This window comes from Euleptes europaea, chromosome 2, assembly GCF_029931775.1.
Source record: "Euleptes europaea isolate rEulEur1 chromosome 2, rEulEur1.hap1, whole genome shotgun sequence".
Lineage (NCBI taxonomy): Eukaryota > Metazoa > Chordata > Lepidosauria > Squamata > Sphaerodactylidae > Euleptes > Euleptes europaea.
The window spans coordinates 82,674,168-82,689,368 of record NC_079313.1 but is presented as its reverse complement, the minus strand read 5'-3'; the positions used below and the strand labels follow the sequence as shown (position 1 = coordinate 82,689,368).

The 15,201-nt window shown below is 46.8% G+C and overlaps 1 protein-coding gene across 1 annotated transcript; it reads left to right on the top strand.

The window, feature by feature from the left end:
* Nucleotides 1-661: 661 nt before the first annotated feature.
* SMPD2 (sphingomyelin phosphodiesterase 2) lies at nt 662-12,274 on the top strand. The gene is made up of 10 exons (XM_056844608.1): nt 662-753; nt 2,817-2,913; nt 3,408-3,484; nt 6,623-6,716; nt 6,840-6,929; nt 7,670-7,752; nt 8,329-8,461; nt 9,123-9,227; nt 11,370-11,526; nt 11,842-12,274. The coding sequence occupies exons 1-10, from the start codon at nt 704-706 to the stop codon at nt 12,180-12,182; spliced, it is 1,227 nt and encodes a 408-aa protein (XP_056700586.1). The 5' UTR covers nt 662-703; the 3' UTR covers nt 12,183-12,274.
* Nucleotides 12,275-15,201: the final 2,927 nt, after the last annotated feature.

Genomic DNA, 15,201 nt, shown 5'->3' with positions numbered 1-15,201 from the left:
GTTCGGGCAAAGAGGCTGCAGGGTGCTGAGCCAAAGCCTATAATTTTATGTCCGGTGTAGTTTGGAATAGCAGTGTAAAAATTGCCTTAGCACCTGGCCGGGAGATGTACGAAGTGTGCTTAAAACTGAATGAGTAGGTCTGGGGAACCCCTTTTGTGTGTACGTGTGTTAAAAAAGGACACTGTTACAACAACAACAAATTAGGTCTTAACCAATTGTCTTTCCTTAATTGTACATGCACTTACTCTGTTCATCAATTGGTATACATTGGGGTGACCATGGTGGCAGTCAGCACTAAAAAATCTTAGCTTGTATGAGGGTGGGCCTACTGTGACCTGAGGATGTCCCTTTAATGCTATATAACCCTGCTAAGCTCTGGGTCTTAGCCTGGCACCTATCCCCGCGCTGTTGCCTGAGAGGTTTAGTGGAGTGAGGCACCTATGGGCCTTGGACATGCACGAGAGCACGTGATGCTGGCTGAACTCGAGACGCTGACAGGGTCCACCTCCCTCCCTCCTTCCTTGCTTATGGCTGCCCGCACACAGGGTCTTAGTTACAGTATCGCAGTCATAATCTCTTTATCTTGGCAGAGGGGAGAAGGCAAAGTCTGACTCCACCTTACTCGTCGGAGAGCTAGAGGGAAAACTTCAGCATTTGAAACCAGCAGCCCCCACCTCCCCAACACTGTCCGATTCCCAAAGTGATGGATAAGGATCCTTTGCTCCAGCTCCGAGTCTTTGACCTCAATTGTTGGTGAGTTTCCTATCTATGCTTTTAGCTGAGGTAGCTGCAAGGGTTAGATTTGTTCTGGGTGAAAGCACGGTGTGTGTGTGTTTCCATACTCTCTCCTGGATTCTACTTCTTATTTGGAGATATGGGCAGAAATAGTTCCTTTCTTTTCCAGGTTCCCGTTACAGAATGGAAATAATGAAGTTGTTTCTGGGCAGGGCCCTGGGGGCTGCCGTTCCTCGGTACTTCGGGGTTCTGCCACAGAGTGTGGCCTGTCTTCTCTGAAGTGATCTCAATAATTTTGCTTCTCTTAATCCTAAATGTGATAGCTTCGTTTGGCTCTCAGATAAGACTACCCTGTGCTGTGTTCTCAGAGTACCTCCATCCATCTGGCAGTGTGTTTAGATATGCAAAGAATGAAGGGTGGGGCCACAAGAGCTTATCTTGCATGGAAGCTACACCTTCATTATATTTCCATTAGCTGTTTCTTGTCCCTGTTTAGAGCCCCCAAGATGTCTCCCAACACAGGAGGGAGAAGTGTGAGGAGCTCACAAGGAGGGGAAATCCTTGTCTCTGCTACCATTTTGCAAAGTTTATTGGGAATGCTAGACACACGCATACCACGGCAGCCAAGATCTGGCAGCATAGCATCAAGATATCATGATTCTCCCCCCACACACCCACACCCACACACACAAGTTGTGAAGTCTGTTCAGCTGTGGGGGGGGCTAAAATCCACCTCACCTTTCCCCCCTCTGATTTCCCTGCAAAAATATCCCCCCACCCCAGTTATTGGTAGGCTCCTTCTTTGTGGACTCTTTTTGATCCACACATGTTCAGAATTCCATATACAGGTTTAGTATCCCGTATCCAGACTGCTTGGGACCATAAGTGTTCCATATGTCAGATCTTTTGTATTTTGGAATAGGCATGCTAGTGGTAGTTTACTCCTCCCCGGAAGGAACGCTGGCTTCCCTTTTTTATCTTCCCTGGCTCCCTCCCATCCTTATAGCCCCACCCTTTCCCATCCTCCCTCCTGTCTCCTCTTTTCCTAGAGTTCCGTGGCAGGAGGGGGGGGCACTTTCTCCCTCCAGCTGGCCGTCTCTCTTCGCATCTCCAGGAGGCAGGTAGGTTCCCATGGCCAAAGTCAGGAGAGGGTGGGAGGCACAGATCTGCCTGCATGTTGGCTCAAAATGTCTGATTTGGGAGTCAATCCGGTTTTTGGATGTCCGGTTAAGGGATACTCAACCTGTATAGATAAGCAGTGAAAAGGAATATGAAACCATTCAAAGGATGTGACAAAATAAGTCATGGCGCTGTCAGACAGTCATCAGTTAGCTTTATTTATTTATTTATTTATTTATTTATTTGATTTTTAGCCTGCCCTTTCCCAACCAATGTCGGGCTCAGGGTTTCTGAAACAGAGATGGCTTCAGCTTTCTCCAGAGGGCCAGTAGAAATAGTGCCAGCCTCAGCTCCTCCATAACTTGGAGGCTGCTGCTAAAAAAGTCCTCTCATCAGTCCTTGACTAGTCTTGCCTCAGATAAGGCTGATTCCTAGAGGAAGGCCTCACTCATTGGCCTTGGGGCCTGGGCAGGTTGATATGAGAGGAAGGAGTTCTTATTCTGTGGGCCCAAACCCTTTAGGGCTCAAAACCAGTCCCCTTGCATTGAGCTTGGAAGCAAACTGGAAGCCAGTGCTGCTGTAACAGGAAAGGTTTGTCTTCTGTGTGTTGTGTCCCAGTAAGAGTCCTAGGTGCTGTGTTTTGTCCTAGATTGATGCTTCTGAATCATCTTCATTCAGAGCCTCATGTAGAACACATTGCAATAGTTTGCTCTGGATATCCTCAACGCACGTGTGACTAAGATCAGGACAATTTTATATAGTACCAGTTGCAGCTAGTCTGGCAGCTAGGAAGCCAGCCTAAGCTGGAAAAGAGCATCCCTGGCCATTTTGGCCCCTCCAAAGACAGTGAAGCATCCAGGCTGCCCCTAGACTGTGCTCTTAGTGCTTCAAGGGGAGTGTAAACCCAATTCAGAAGAGGCTTTATTTCCAACCAGCAGCATTTCCATTCCTTTCCCTTCTAGGGCACTTCGGTACTTGAGCAAATTACGGCAAGAGCGCATTGCACTGATCGGAGATGTCCTCAACCAGGAGGGATTTGACCTAGCACTCTTGCAGGAGGTGAGGACTTAGTAGCAACAAATCTGCTCTGGTGGATATTGTTAGGCTTGGATCTGGGAGTTCATATCTCAGCTCAGCCATGAAACTTGTGGGGCAAAGCGACAGCCAACCTGTTGTAAAGCAAAGTGGTAGTCGCTTGTGTTTCAGAACTACTGTAACATTTTAAAGCACAGTGAATGGTTTACAGTGCTGTGTGCATATAGTTAATAAACACATGAATCAGGCCATATCAAGGCCAGTATTGTGTACTACGACTGGCAGTAGCGCCCCAGGGTCTCAGGTCTTTTACAGCATTCCTACCTGATCCTTTGCTGGGGCTTGACCCTGTGCATGAAAAGCAGATGCTCTACCACTGAGCCACAGCCCTACTCCAAGGGACAGTTACTGGGGGGACCGGGGGGGGGAGTTGAAAGTAGTCCTGGTCTCCAGGTTCACTCACCACTTTTGTTCCTTGATTCAAGATCACTGAGATCTCAGCCTTTCTGCTTTTCCAGGTGTGGAGTGAAAGAGACTATTGGGAGCTGAAAAAAAAACTTTCTGCCCGCTACCCGTCTTCCCACTATTTCAAAAGGTAAAATGAGCTAAGATAGTCCCTTGACTACAAGTTAGCTGAATGGCTGTCATTTGACCACTCATAGCAGTGGATGAGAACAGTTCTAATAAAAAAAAATTATTTACTTCATTTATAGTCTGTCAAGACAGACATGATTGGTCATAGAATCATAGAGCTGGAAGGGACCACCAGGGTGATCTAGTCAAACCCCCTACACAATGCAGGAAATTCACAACTGCCTCCCCCTCCCTCACCCCCAGTGCCCCCTACTCCATGCCCAGAAGATGGCAAAAAAAAAAAACCCTCCAGGATCCCTGACTTAGAGGAATATTGCTTCCTGACCCCAAAGTGGCAATCAGCATTACCCTGGGCATGTAAGAAGGGGCCATGAGAGCCAAGCACTGACACAACCCTTCCTGCCCTTCCTCTCATGATCTGCCTAAGTTGAACACATGAACACATGAAGCTGCCTTATCAGACCCTTGGTCCATCGAAGTCAGTATTGTCTACTCAGACTGGCAGCAGCTCTCCAGGGTCTCTGGCAGAGGTCTTTCACATCACCTACTTGCCTTGTCCCTTTAACTGGAGTTGCTGAGGATTGAACCTGGGACCTTCTGCATGCCAAGCAGATGCTCTACCTCTGAGCCACAGCCCCACCAAGTTCACAGAATCAGCATTGCTGTCAGATGGCCATCTAGTCAGGGGCCTGGAGTGTCCCCTCATGCACCTTCTTTTTCTGTTTTTCTTTTTCTGAGAGCCTGTTAACAGTTGCATTAAAGGGCACCTTGGCTTTGGAAAATGTTCAGGTGTTTCCTAATTAGGAGATGTTTCCCTAAAAGCGTCTTTTATCAACTGTGCTTACAACTTGCATATGGTGCTTGTGCAGAGGCCTTGCCTGCGTGGCAGACTGACCGTTTTTTTGCTCTTCGTCTTTGGCCGTTTATGAAGCCATGCTTCCCAGGGTGGTTTTGAATGGCTTCAAAGGGCGGGTCACTGTCCCTGCATAGATCAGAACTTTTTGTGATCACTGCCTCTGAGAATGGAGGGGGAGTGAATTTTGGTACAACTGCAGTGCAGCTGGAGTTACGCCCTTCTGAACCCATTGACTTCGATGCACTTCGAAGGGTGTAACTCTGTTTAGGACTGCAGTGCTAATTACTGAGAGCTGAGGTGCCTCACAAGCCGAGGTAAAGACGTGCTCACACCAGACCAAGAAAGGACAGCTCAGTTGCTGCTTTCACTTCTAACCCTGTTCTTCCCTCTCTAATTGGATCTCCCAGCTCTGACCCAGCAGGCAATGGTCAAGGTATACCTCGTATCTCATAAAGAAGAAAGGGTCAGGCATGCCACACCTCACTGGCAGCTCTGCCCTTGACACCATGCATGTTTGGGGACATTGGGCACAGAAGTGAGCCTTCTGGTTGATGAAACAGAGCTCACATTTTGGTTGGACGTTGGGACACAACATGTACAACTGACCTGCATCATGGTGCTGGACGCATATATGCACACTCCAGATCTACTTCTGTGAGGCAGAGCTTACAGCACATGCATTTGCAAGAACATTTCTTGAGTGGCTAGTAACTGATTGAGCCTTCTGGTTCCATAACAACATCAGCTGACCACCAATTTTATGATCACTGACAAGTATTGTCAAATTTTCTACGAAGCCGAGAATGCCATTTATTTATTTACTTGTCCTTCAAGTCCTAGTCAACCTATGTTGACCCTGTAAGCTTTTCAAGACAAGAGATGTTCAGAGGTGGTTTGCCATTGCCTTTTTCTGCATAGCAACCCTGGACTTCCTTGGTGGTCTCCCATCTGATTATTAACCAGGGCCAACCCTGCTTAGTTTCTGAGATCTGATAAGATTGGGCTAACCTGGGCCATCCAAGTCAGGGCTACTTATAAAGCTACTTCTATAGCTGGTTTTTATTTCACAACAGCATCCTTTGTTAGCAAAGTCAGGGCTGAGGGCTGCTTACCTCTAGCCCTGCAGCAGGCAAGCGAAGGCTTAACCGTATGGTAAAGCTTCTCCTGCTGGCTACCTGCTGGGTCTGTAGGCAACTCCAAACATGTTAATTTAAAAAAAATTGTAGCCACCCCTTGATCCTGGTGTTCCAGGTCAAAAGCTACAGTATTCAGTCAATTGTTCACATTTATAGACATGTTGCCTAACACACTTCTTGTTGACATTGTAAAAGTTCATTCCAATTAATGAACTCTGACCGTGAAAGCCTTCGACAATATTCATTCCAATTGTTCCACGATGAATTGTTTTTGTAACTGGCATTAAGAATTAAAGCCATTGATGATCAACACTGTTGTTTTCGTTTTAATAATGTAAGTACTTCCAAAGTACCTGACCAATATTTGACTATTTGGTGTTAACCCAATGTTTTTGGACTTGTCCAATTAAACCCAATTTCATTCTGCACATTAATTTGAAATTCCATATGCAGGCCACTGTCAAACAGAATGCAGGTTACCAAGCATCACTGCCCACATCTTTGACGCACTCACAGCATCTCTTTATAAATTATTCCTGCCCATGCCTTTTGGTGGATGTCAAGTCATTGGCTGTTTCCCCAATGCAGCAGGTCATTATAATGTTGGGTGGTATCATTAGATCTCAATGCCTCCTTAGAATAAGAAATAAATTCCAAAGGGCCCAGAATGCCAGTTGTGGTCCATAAGCTCTTGCCCACAACACTTCCTTGCTGGGATATACCTGGGTGGCACCATCCTTCACATGGTTGGATATTGTGCTATCATTGTGCTATGGTAATAATTCACTACATGAATGATGGTATAATTGCAGATAATTCAGGGGTGTCGAACTCAATTGTTACGAGGGCTGTATATGACATAGATGTCACTTGGTCGGGCCAGGCCATGCCTCGCCAGCCCAGATCGGTGGTGGGGGAGGGGCGACCTCTGCTGGCTCGCGGGCCGGATAAGAGCTCTCAAGGGGCTGGATCCAGCCGGCAGGCCTTATGTTGGACACCCCCTGAGATAATTGCTATAGCACAGCAGTAGTGCAATGTGTGGTTGTAGCCTTGGAAGGCCCAGGTGATCACTTGAAGTAGCCAGTATGCATTGGCTGGTGGCATAGCAAGAGCTCATGGTGCTGACTGTGGGGTCTGTCTGTCTTAGCGGGGTGATTGGCAGTGGGCTCTGCATCTTCTCCAAACACCAGATCTTGGACACCTTCCTGTACCAGTACTCCGTGAATGGCTACCCGTACATGGTGAGTGGATCATTCTTTGGTTCGGGGAGGGAGCAAGGAGCATTCTTTGCAGTGACGTGCTCTTGGGGACCAGTCTGTCTGGTGTGTGTGTCTCATTCTGTCTCCTGCTTCACCCCTCTGCAGCTTCAGCATGGGGACTGGTTTTGTGGGAAGTCTGTGGGGCTTGTGGAGCTAAAGATCCAGGGTATAGTCTTCAACATCTATGTGACACATGTGAGTAATTTTATTTTAATTTGTTAAGTGTAACTGACCTTTCCAGCCCCAGAATTGGGTGCGCAACATGAGGTACAAAGATTGGAGGGAGGGGAGAAGGCTTCATTTGAGGAGGTGTGAAAACGCTTTCCATCATCTTAGACTGCTGTATTACCAAATGTTGGCATTTTCCTAGTAGACTGCACAGAACCCCTTACAAGTTGTGCCATCTTGGTTCAAAATTGGCAATCTGTTTTACAACAAACTTGCCAACAGGGGGTATGCATGAATAATCCTAGACTCTTGCAACTTCCTTAAGGATGTCTTTTCAAGAGGGAAAAAAACAATTCTAGCTTGATCTAGTTAAATTGTGGAACTTCCTGCCCCAGGATGTGGTGTTGGCTGCCAGCTTGGAAGGCTTTAAGAGGGGAGTGGACATGTTCATGGAGGAGAGGGGTATCCATGGCTACTAGTAAAAATGGATATTAGTCATGATACATACCTGTTCCTTCCAGGATCAGAGGAGCATGCCAAATATATTAGGTGCTGTGGAACACAGGCAGGACAATGCTGCTGCAATCATCTTGTTTGTGGGCTTCCTAGAGGCAACAGGTTGGCCACTGTGTGAACAGACTGCTGGACTTGATGGGCCTTGGTCTGATCCAGCACAGCCTTTCTTATGTTCTTATGATCTCCTAGCTTTGTTCTCGGAGAGTACCTAATGTGTTGTGCCATTGTAACATTCACTTTTTCTTCCTAAGCTTCATGCTGAGTATTGTCGGGAGAAAGATGCTTACCTGCCTCATCGAGTAGTCCAGGCCTGGGAACTTGGCCAGTTTATACAGTGAGTGTATAAAGAGGAAGAATTGGGGGTCTCCCACCCCCCTCAAAATATTGTTATGGGATCTGTACTCTGTGGAATGCAGTTATCCTTGTGGACCATGTCCAATCTTGGTCTTTTCCTTGGGTAGATCCCTCCTTGGCCGTGGTTCAGAGTTTTTTTTTTTTTAATTTTTCTTTACTCCATTTATACCCTGTCTTCCCCCCACCCCCGGGGACCCAAAGCAGCTTACATAATTCTCTTCCCCTCCATTGTATCTTCACAACAACCCTGTGAGGTAGGTTAGGCCGAGAGTGTATGAGTGGCCCAAGCTTACCCTGCAAGCGCCCAGGGCCGAGTGGGGATTCGAACCTGGGTTTCCTAGATCCTAGTCTAACACTCTAACCACTATGCCATGCTGACTCTCCAGTTCTAGCTTGTAAGAGGCTCAGCTTATCTAATGGCAGCCCTTTCCAGTGAGGGAGGGATGGGTAGAGGAATTTGCGTCTAATGCAGTCTGCATCCCGGCCAATGGAAAGCGTGCTTGGAAGGGCTGGGGGCTTCCTTTCCTCCCATCCTGAGACTGCTCCCTCTTCCCAGGCATACTTCCAAAGGGGCTGACATTGTGCTGCTTGGTGGAGACCTGAATATGCATCCAGAGGATGTTGGCATTAGGCTGTTGCGAGGCTGGGCAGGCCTGCAGGACTCCTTCACTGCTGCAGAGAAGTTTGAGGTGAGTGTTTGTGTATGGGCCATGAAATATTCAGGAAGGAAGGAAGTAAAGTAAAGGTCCCCTGTGCAAGCACCAGGTCATTCCTGACCCATGGGGTGACATCACATCCGGAGGTTTACTAGGCAGACTTTGTTTATGGGGTGGTTTGCCAGTGTCTTCCCCAGTCATCTTCCCTTTACCCCCAGCAAGCTGGGTACTCATTTGACCGACCTCGGAAGGATGGAAGGCTGAGTCAACCTTGAGCCGGCTGCCTGAAACCAACTTCCGTCAGGATTGAACTCAGGTCGTGAGCAGAGCTTGGACTGCAGTACTGCAGCTTACCACTCTGCACCACGGGGCTCCTTCAGGAAGGAAGGGTGGTTTTTATTCCTCTTGACTCATCATAAGAAATTTCACAGCTTCTTCATTGTAGAGAAGGTAGTGCTTGGGGCCTAGAAACAACAGCACAGCCCTTTATTTAGGTAAGAAATCCCATGTAGGCATCCTTGCCTTGGTTAGCATGCCCTGCTTCATCCACACTGTGGAATCCCTTTTCCTTCCTAAAACTTCCAAGCCCTGCAGCGTCCATCTGTCCCTCCTTGCTTACTTCTGCTGCAAGCCAGGCTGCCACAGGTGCCCCGATTAAAACAGAAGAGACTTCAGACTCTGGTCTTCCTCGCAGGGCTGTGAGGATGGCTCTACTCTGGTTCCAGCCAACTGTTTCACAAACCAGAAGGAATTGCGGTTTTATCCTCAGGGGATTCGAATCGACTACGTTCTTTATAAGGTACGTGCAAGATTTGGAGGCACAGAAAGGGGAGACTTGGCCAAGGCAGCACACAGAGCTGAGGACGTGGCCTGGGCAGCCGTCTTTGCTATCCAAGTCTGTATCCACTAGGATACTGAGACAGAACGGCTTGCATTGCTTTTGGCTGCTTTTTGTACATGAGTATCCAAAACGATGTCTTATCTGGTTGAGCATAACTTAAGCAAGCAACCCATTCTTTGGCAAGAGGTTGAACTCAGTTGCTTGATTCGGACATGTTTTCTCTGACAGCTTGCTTTCAGGTGAACAGCTTTTCAAGCTGGATGGGGTTTGTGGCTTTAGAGCTGAAATGTACGAAGCAGTAAGCAATTCCTGGAAAAGAACTTGCTGCGTTGCATTTTGAGTTAGATCAGCTCTGGACACTGAGATGCTTCCTGTATTTTGAATTTCTGAGAACATGGACAGTTCTTTCAGCAAGAACTGAGGTCAGACAAAATGGCTTGTAAAATGGGGAGGGGGGGACGGACTGCCTGACTAATCCAGTCCTTCTTGGAGAAGGTGTGTGAGTTCCTTAATTTGAATGTGGACGTTTGTGGCTTTGTGTGTTCTAGTAGCTTAAGAGCTTGCTTTGCACACCAGGATTGTGATTTGAGAATTAAGTTCGCACAAGAGTTTCTGTTTTAGAACAGAAACACTTTACTATAGCAGAACTCCATATTAAACAGGGAAGGATAGAGGCAGCATCCAAACTACCTGTCTGTGCTCGGTTGAAGAGAGATCATATCATGCCTTCACAGAGGCTAGACAAAGAAAGGGGAAAGAGCAGGTCAGAAGGAAGAGAACAGCATTCTGGGTGTCAAAGGGACAGCAGCAGAGAAAAGGAAGGATACAGAGAGTGCTGACTTGTCTGTCTTTCTAGCTCTCTTGCCCCCGAGGAAGTCTTGGGCCATTGCACAGTCCATTCCTTTGAACATGTTCAAAATGGGGTGGAATTCAGAAGCGGGCAACAAAGTGGCCAAAGGTCATGTCCTGGAAGAAAATGGGGATGAAGGGGGCTTTTTTCCTCAGCCTTGAGAAAATAAGGTTAATGGGGAGCATGGCAATAACCTTTAAATGTATAATACCATGCTGCAAAGATGATGCAGGCCAAGAGCAGTGGGTTTTACAGTTTAGATTTCTATGAAACCTGGTGAAAAAGGCTGCAAAGAATCACAGAGGGAAAAATGGGAAACGACCCTTCTAGTCAGATCTCCCTCTTCAGTAAACAATTAAAGGCTGGTTAAGGTCCATTTCTTTCTTCCTCTCCCACCCTGCCCTCTCCTTTAATTGATTCTCAACAATGTTCTGTATTCCATGCCACCTAGAAGCAATGGGCATGCAGGCCATTTGTGTGTGTTGAGTGGGGGGGGGGTACGTTCTTTTTAAAAAATGTATAATCTGTTTTTTCGGCCTATTTGGTTGGTTTCCTCCAAATATAAAGGGAAGTCCTGTCTTGCCTGTTTCACTACATTGCCGGAAGCGTAGGACTATCTAGTTTTTGTTACAGGGAATAATATTGGAGAAATGTCTATTTGATAAAATAACTTGGTAGGTGTTGAAGGAGGTGGTAAGAAAATAGGTGGCCGGATAAGCAAAAAACAAACAAAAAACAAAGTCATCCTTAGTACAGGGCAGCTAGTCCTTGAAGACCCTTCCAACTGCTGCTATTCTTCAGAGGGGCCCTTTGTGGAAGGCAGCCCTGCTCCTCCCTCCCTTCTTCCCTTCACCTGTAGATCACAATCTAGCTATAGAATTTTACAGACAAGAGATAACATGCAACGCCCGGCTGTTCTCGACCAGGGCCCTGAGATGTTCCACCAGGCCTACGGTTGACAGGTACAGTATCCATCTTAGCTGGCTTCCCTTCCCCCTCCCCCTCTATAAGTTCAATCTATATGTTACAGTTAGGGATCCAGATTTCCCGGGCTTGCCATCGACTCCTGTGATGAATGATAGTGCTATCGGATTTAATCATGTATTGTTATCTAACCTAGCATTTTAATTTATATGTATTATGTTTTAAATGTGTGAGTTATTTTTTATGATTGGCTGGGATGTAGAGGGGATATAAGACCAATAATAAATAAATAAACTCTCCAATCTGCTGGACTTCCCTTCCTGTAGGGTACATCTCAGTATGAAATAAGATGTGACAGTCATGCAACTACCACTGGAACAGTTCCTGGCAAGGGCATCCCTTACTCCGACCATGAAGCTGTCCTCGCCACACTGACCGTGCAGAAAATAGGATCAGACAAAGTCCACAATCATCCCACAGTTGGTAAGGGTCCAAGTGGAGGAACCTGGACTCTGTGCTTGCTTGCATGCCTTTGGGAGGCTGTTTCTTGGTCGTGTCTTTGACCAAATACCTCCTTCAAGACTTATTCTTCACTCTGTTAGCCTCCTCAGAGAGGAGGCCAGATACATGGCTCCTTCCTGTCATAGTCCAAGGAAGCCTAGATTGCCCTGGGTCTGACAGAAGCTACGGCCTGCCTCCCTAGCCCCTGAGAACATGGGTGGAACTGGACATGTGTTATCAGTGTCGTTTGACTAACACTAGTGCCCATTGTGATTGAGCTCCTTCTTCTTTTTCTAGAACCTGTGCTGGTAGACAACTTGAATGAAGCCCGTTTGGAGGTGAGGGTAGGACTGCTTTCAGCAGAGCGTCAGCGGTACTCCTGTGGGCGCATGGCTGTCCTGGCCCTGCTTCTGCTGCTCATGCAGGGCGCTATGGGCCTGAGTTCCATGTTTGGTGGAACCATCCAGCCCTTCCCCAAACTCTCCTTCTCTCTGCTTGGCCTTCTGGCAGTGGTCGTGTTGCTGGTCTCGGGCGTGCTCTACCTCTTCCACACCATTGAGGTGAAGATCCTCCAAGGGACAGAGGAGCAAATGCGGGTGGGGCTGCAGTCTCTTCAGGATAAGTTAAGCTCTGGTTGATGCTCTTCTTGCTGGAGCCTCCATAGGGACCAAGAGACCCTTGCTGAAGGTGAACGCCAGTCAGCCCCTCTCTGCTGCCTAGGTTCTCATGCCTAGAGATGTGTGTGTGTGTGGCAATAATTTAGCATTTGATGCTGTACAGGTTTTATAGCTGCATTTTAGATAAATAAACTTTGTATGAATGGTTGGTTCTATCCATCTGCTGGAGAAACTGTGGGACGGGGACTGTTGTGCCATTGGCTATTACTAGGGTTGCCAGGACCCTCTTCACCACCGGCAGGAGGATTTGGGGGCAGAGCCTGAGGAGGGCAGGGGGTCTGGGAGGGACTTCAATGCCATAGAGTCCAATTGCCAAAGTTGCCAAAGTGGCCATTTTCTCCAGGTGAACTGATCTCTATTGGCTGGAGATCAGTTGTAATAGCAGGAGAGCGCCAGCTAATACCTGGAGGTTGGCAACCGTACCTATTACACTCTCCAGCAGGGAATTCTGAAAGGCAAGCATGTCTAGACCTGACTCAGTTGTAGCAGTTTAAGAAACCAGTGTTTTCTCATAATCCAGCTATGCGATGTGAAGCATAAGACTGATTAATACAACTGCATCAGCAGTGCAGAAGGTGGCACAAAAGAGACCTGCTAGAATGTACAATGTTTGTAGTGATTTCCCCCCACACACACACACACACACTACTTTCTGAGTTTAGCCGTCATGTGCTGTGTTGCTGCCAGGAATGGAAGGGCTTGAGCAACTAGCAAGGCTTCAAAGCCGGCCTCTGATCTGCAATTATTTTTTAACAAATCCGATCTTGTTTCCAGTTCTGGGTGTCCTCCTGGCAATAGTCATGTTGCTGTTGACATAGCTAGGGGGTTCCCTGCGAGAGGTGCCTTCTTTTAACAGGAATGTAGAATATTGCAGTGCTTTAAAATATAATGGAGACGTCATTTCAGGAATCACCAATTGCGGGCCCTTGTTTTTGGAATTCCGCTCTGGCACCCCAAGTTGAACAAAGGAGGTAGCTTTTGTCAATCAAGTCCTGTCCTTGACATAAATCATCATTTATGTAGCACTTTAATGTAAAAAGTACTGTATCATCAGCATTAGTCTTACCCTTGCAGCACTTTTATGACGCAGGTCAGTATGGTTCCCTTTCTGTAGAGGGGTGGGCTTGAGGCCAAGAGATGACCAGCTTATCAAAACCAGGTTGCGATTGTATGGCTGTAGCAACATATAAACCCATTTCCAAGTCCAGGCATGACTACCTCTCACTGTTGTATGTATGCTGCAGCACTAATTTCCAGTGGTTATCGGTAGTTGTGAATCTTGTTAATCTGATATGGTGGATACCCTTGGAAGAAAGCCCTACTATGCATTCCAGTGGCCGCTTCTGGAGTAGGAGTTAGCAGCCTAAGAGGTGTGTTTGGCTTTCCTAGTTCCGAAAAATACCTTGGAGCGGGGGGAAAGAGGTGGAAACCTGGATGTGCAAGTGAGAGGAATTTCACATTCTGTTTTTTCCTCCACTTGTTTTCTCTGATGGGGTGGGAGGCAGGGGCAGACCACAACAACATGAGAAAAGGAGAGGTCTTTCCTCTCTCCCCCGCCCATTTTCTTAATTGCGTAATAGCCAAAAGTCCTTGCCAATTGTAGGTCCACTATTTTGAAGCTTAGAAAGTTGTGATAGCTGAGAAATAGCTTGCAACCCTTGCTCTGGAGCAAGCAGCAGTACAAAAATATTGTTCTATTGTCCAGATGCAGATCTTTGAAAGCATTTAGTTAATTGTGTTTCCTTGGAGCCACACGTTTGATGCATGTAGTCATGTATTTCATTTCTGTGCTTATTTCCCACACTTGGTCAGAAGAGCTCAGAGCACCTTACAGGTGGTTTCCAGACCAAACAGGGTCATATTTCGCTACAGAACTGCCTTTAGGCCATTCTCATTTAAGGGGAGACATGATTTTTCCTTTGCTGTTAAATGACCATAGGTAAGAAAACAGAATCTCCCTTACTGTTCACTCCATGCATTTTTATTGTAAAAGAAGAGTGGTTTACACTAAACCCACGCACTGCAGTTCTCTGATTATAACAGAAAGCAGTTAAAAAAAAAACATAGAAAAGCCTAATTCTCATCATGTAACACAGTCACAATAGTTTTCTTAAGGCCTTTCTGCAGGATTTGTCAGTGGGTAGCAAACATACATTTGTTGTGTACAGTCCACATATCTTCTCTTGAGGCTACCCTTCTGTTGCAGGAATATTTCAGAGCACTTACACTGTTCCATGCTGTAGAAAAGAGCAAGAGTCCAGTAGCACCTTAAAGACCAACAAAATTTCTGGCAAGGTGTGAGCTTTCATGAGTAACAGCTCACTTCTTCAGATACCTGAAGAAGTGAGCTGTGACTCATGCAAGCTCACATCTTGCCAGAAATGTTGTTAGTCTTTAAGGTGCTACTGGACACTTGCTGTTTTCTAACGCTACAGACAGACTAACATGGCTACCCATCATGAACTGTTCCATGCTGTACTGCAGAATTACTGCATCCATTGCAATTATATTTTTTAGAAGGCAGAGGCTCAAACCTGGTACTTGATTCGAGCTGGCTATCCATGGGTGCAAGGATCTTGGGTCTTTCCTGTGTTTCTCTCCACAGTTGATCCCTAAGGTTGTAAGATCTATGGAGACTAACAGTTATGGGGGGTACACTGAAGAGGGGAGGGGAAGGGAGTTAATTTTCCATTCCTCCCTCAATGTGAGAGGCAGGGTGGTGGTTTCCCCCTCCTCCTCCTCCTCAATACAGCCTCCTGATCCGCGTAAGTCCCACAGCTCTGGAAATCAACTTACTGGAATGTGGGAACGATCCCGGATGGTCAGCACCTTCCCTTGATAGACCACTGGCTCCAAAGTAGTGGCTGTGGGCATTCTTAACCCCATGCTTCTCCTGTGTATGTGGTTTTTAGTTTGGTTTGGTTTTTAAAATTTTAGGTGAGGAATGTGAACATGGATCATTTCTCCATTTTCCTACTGA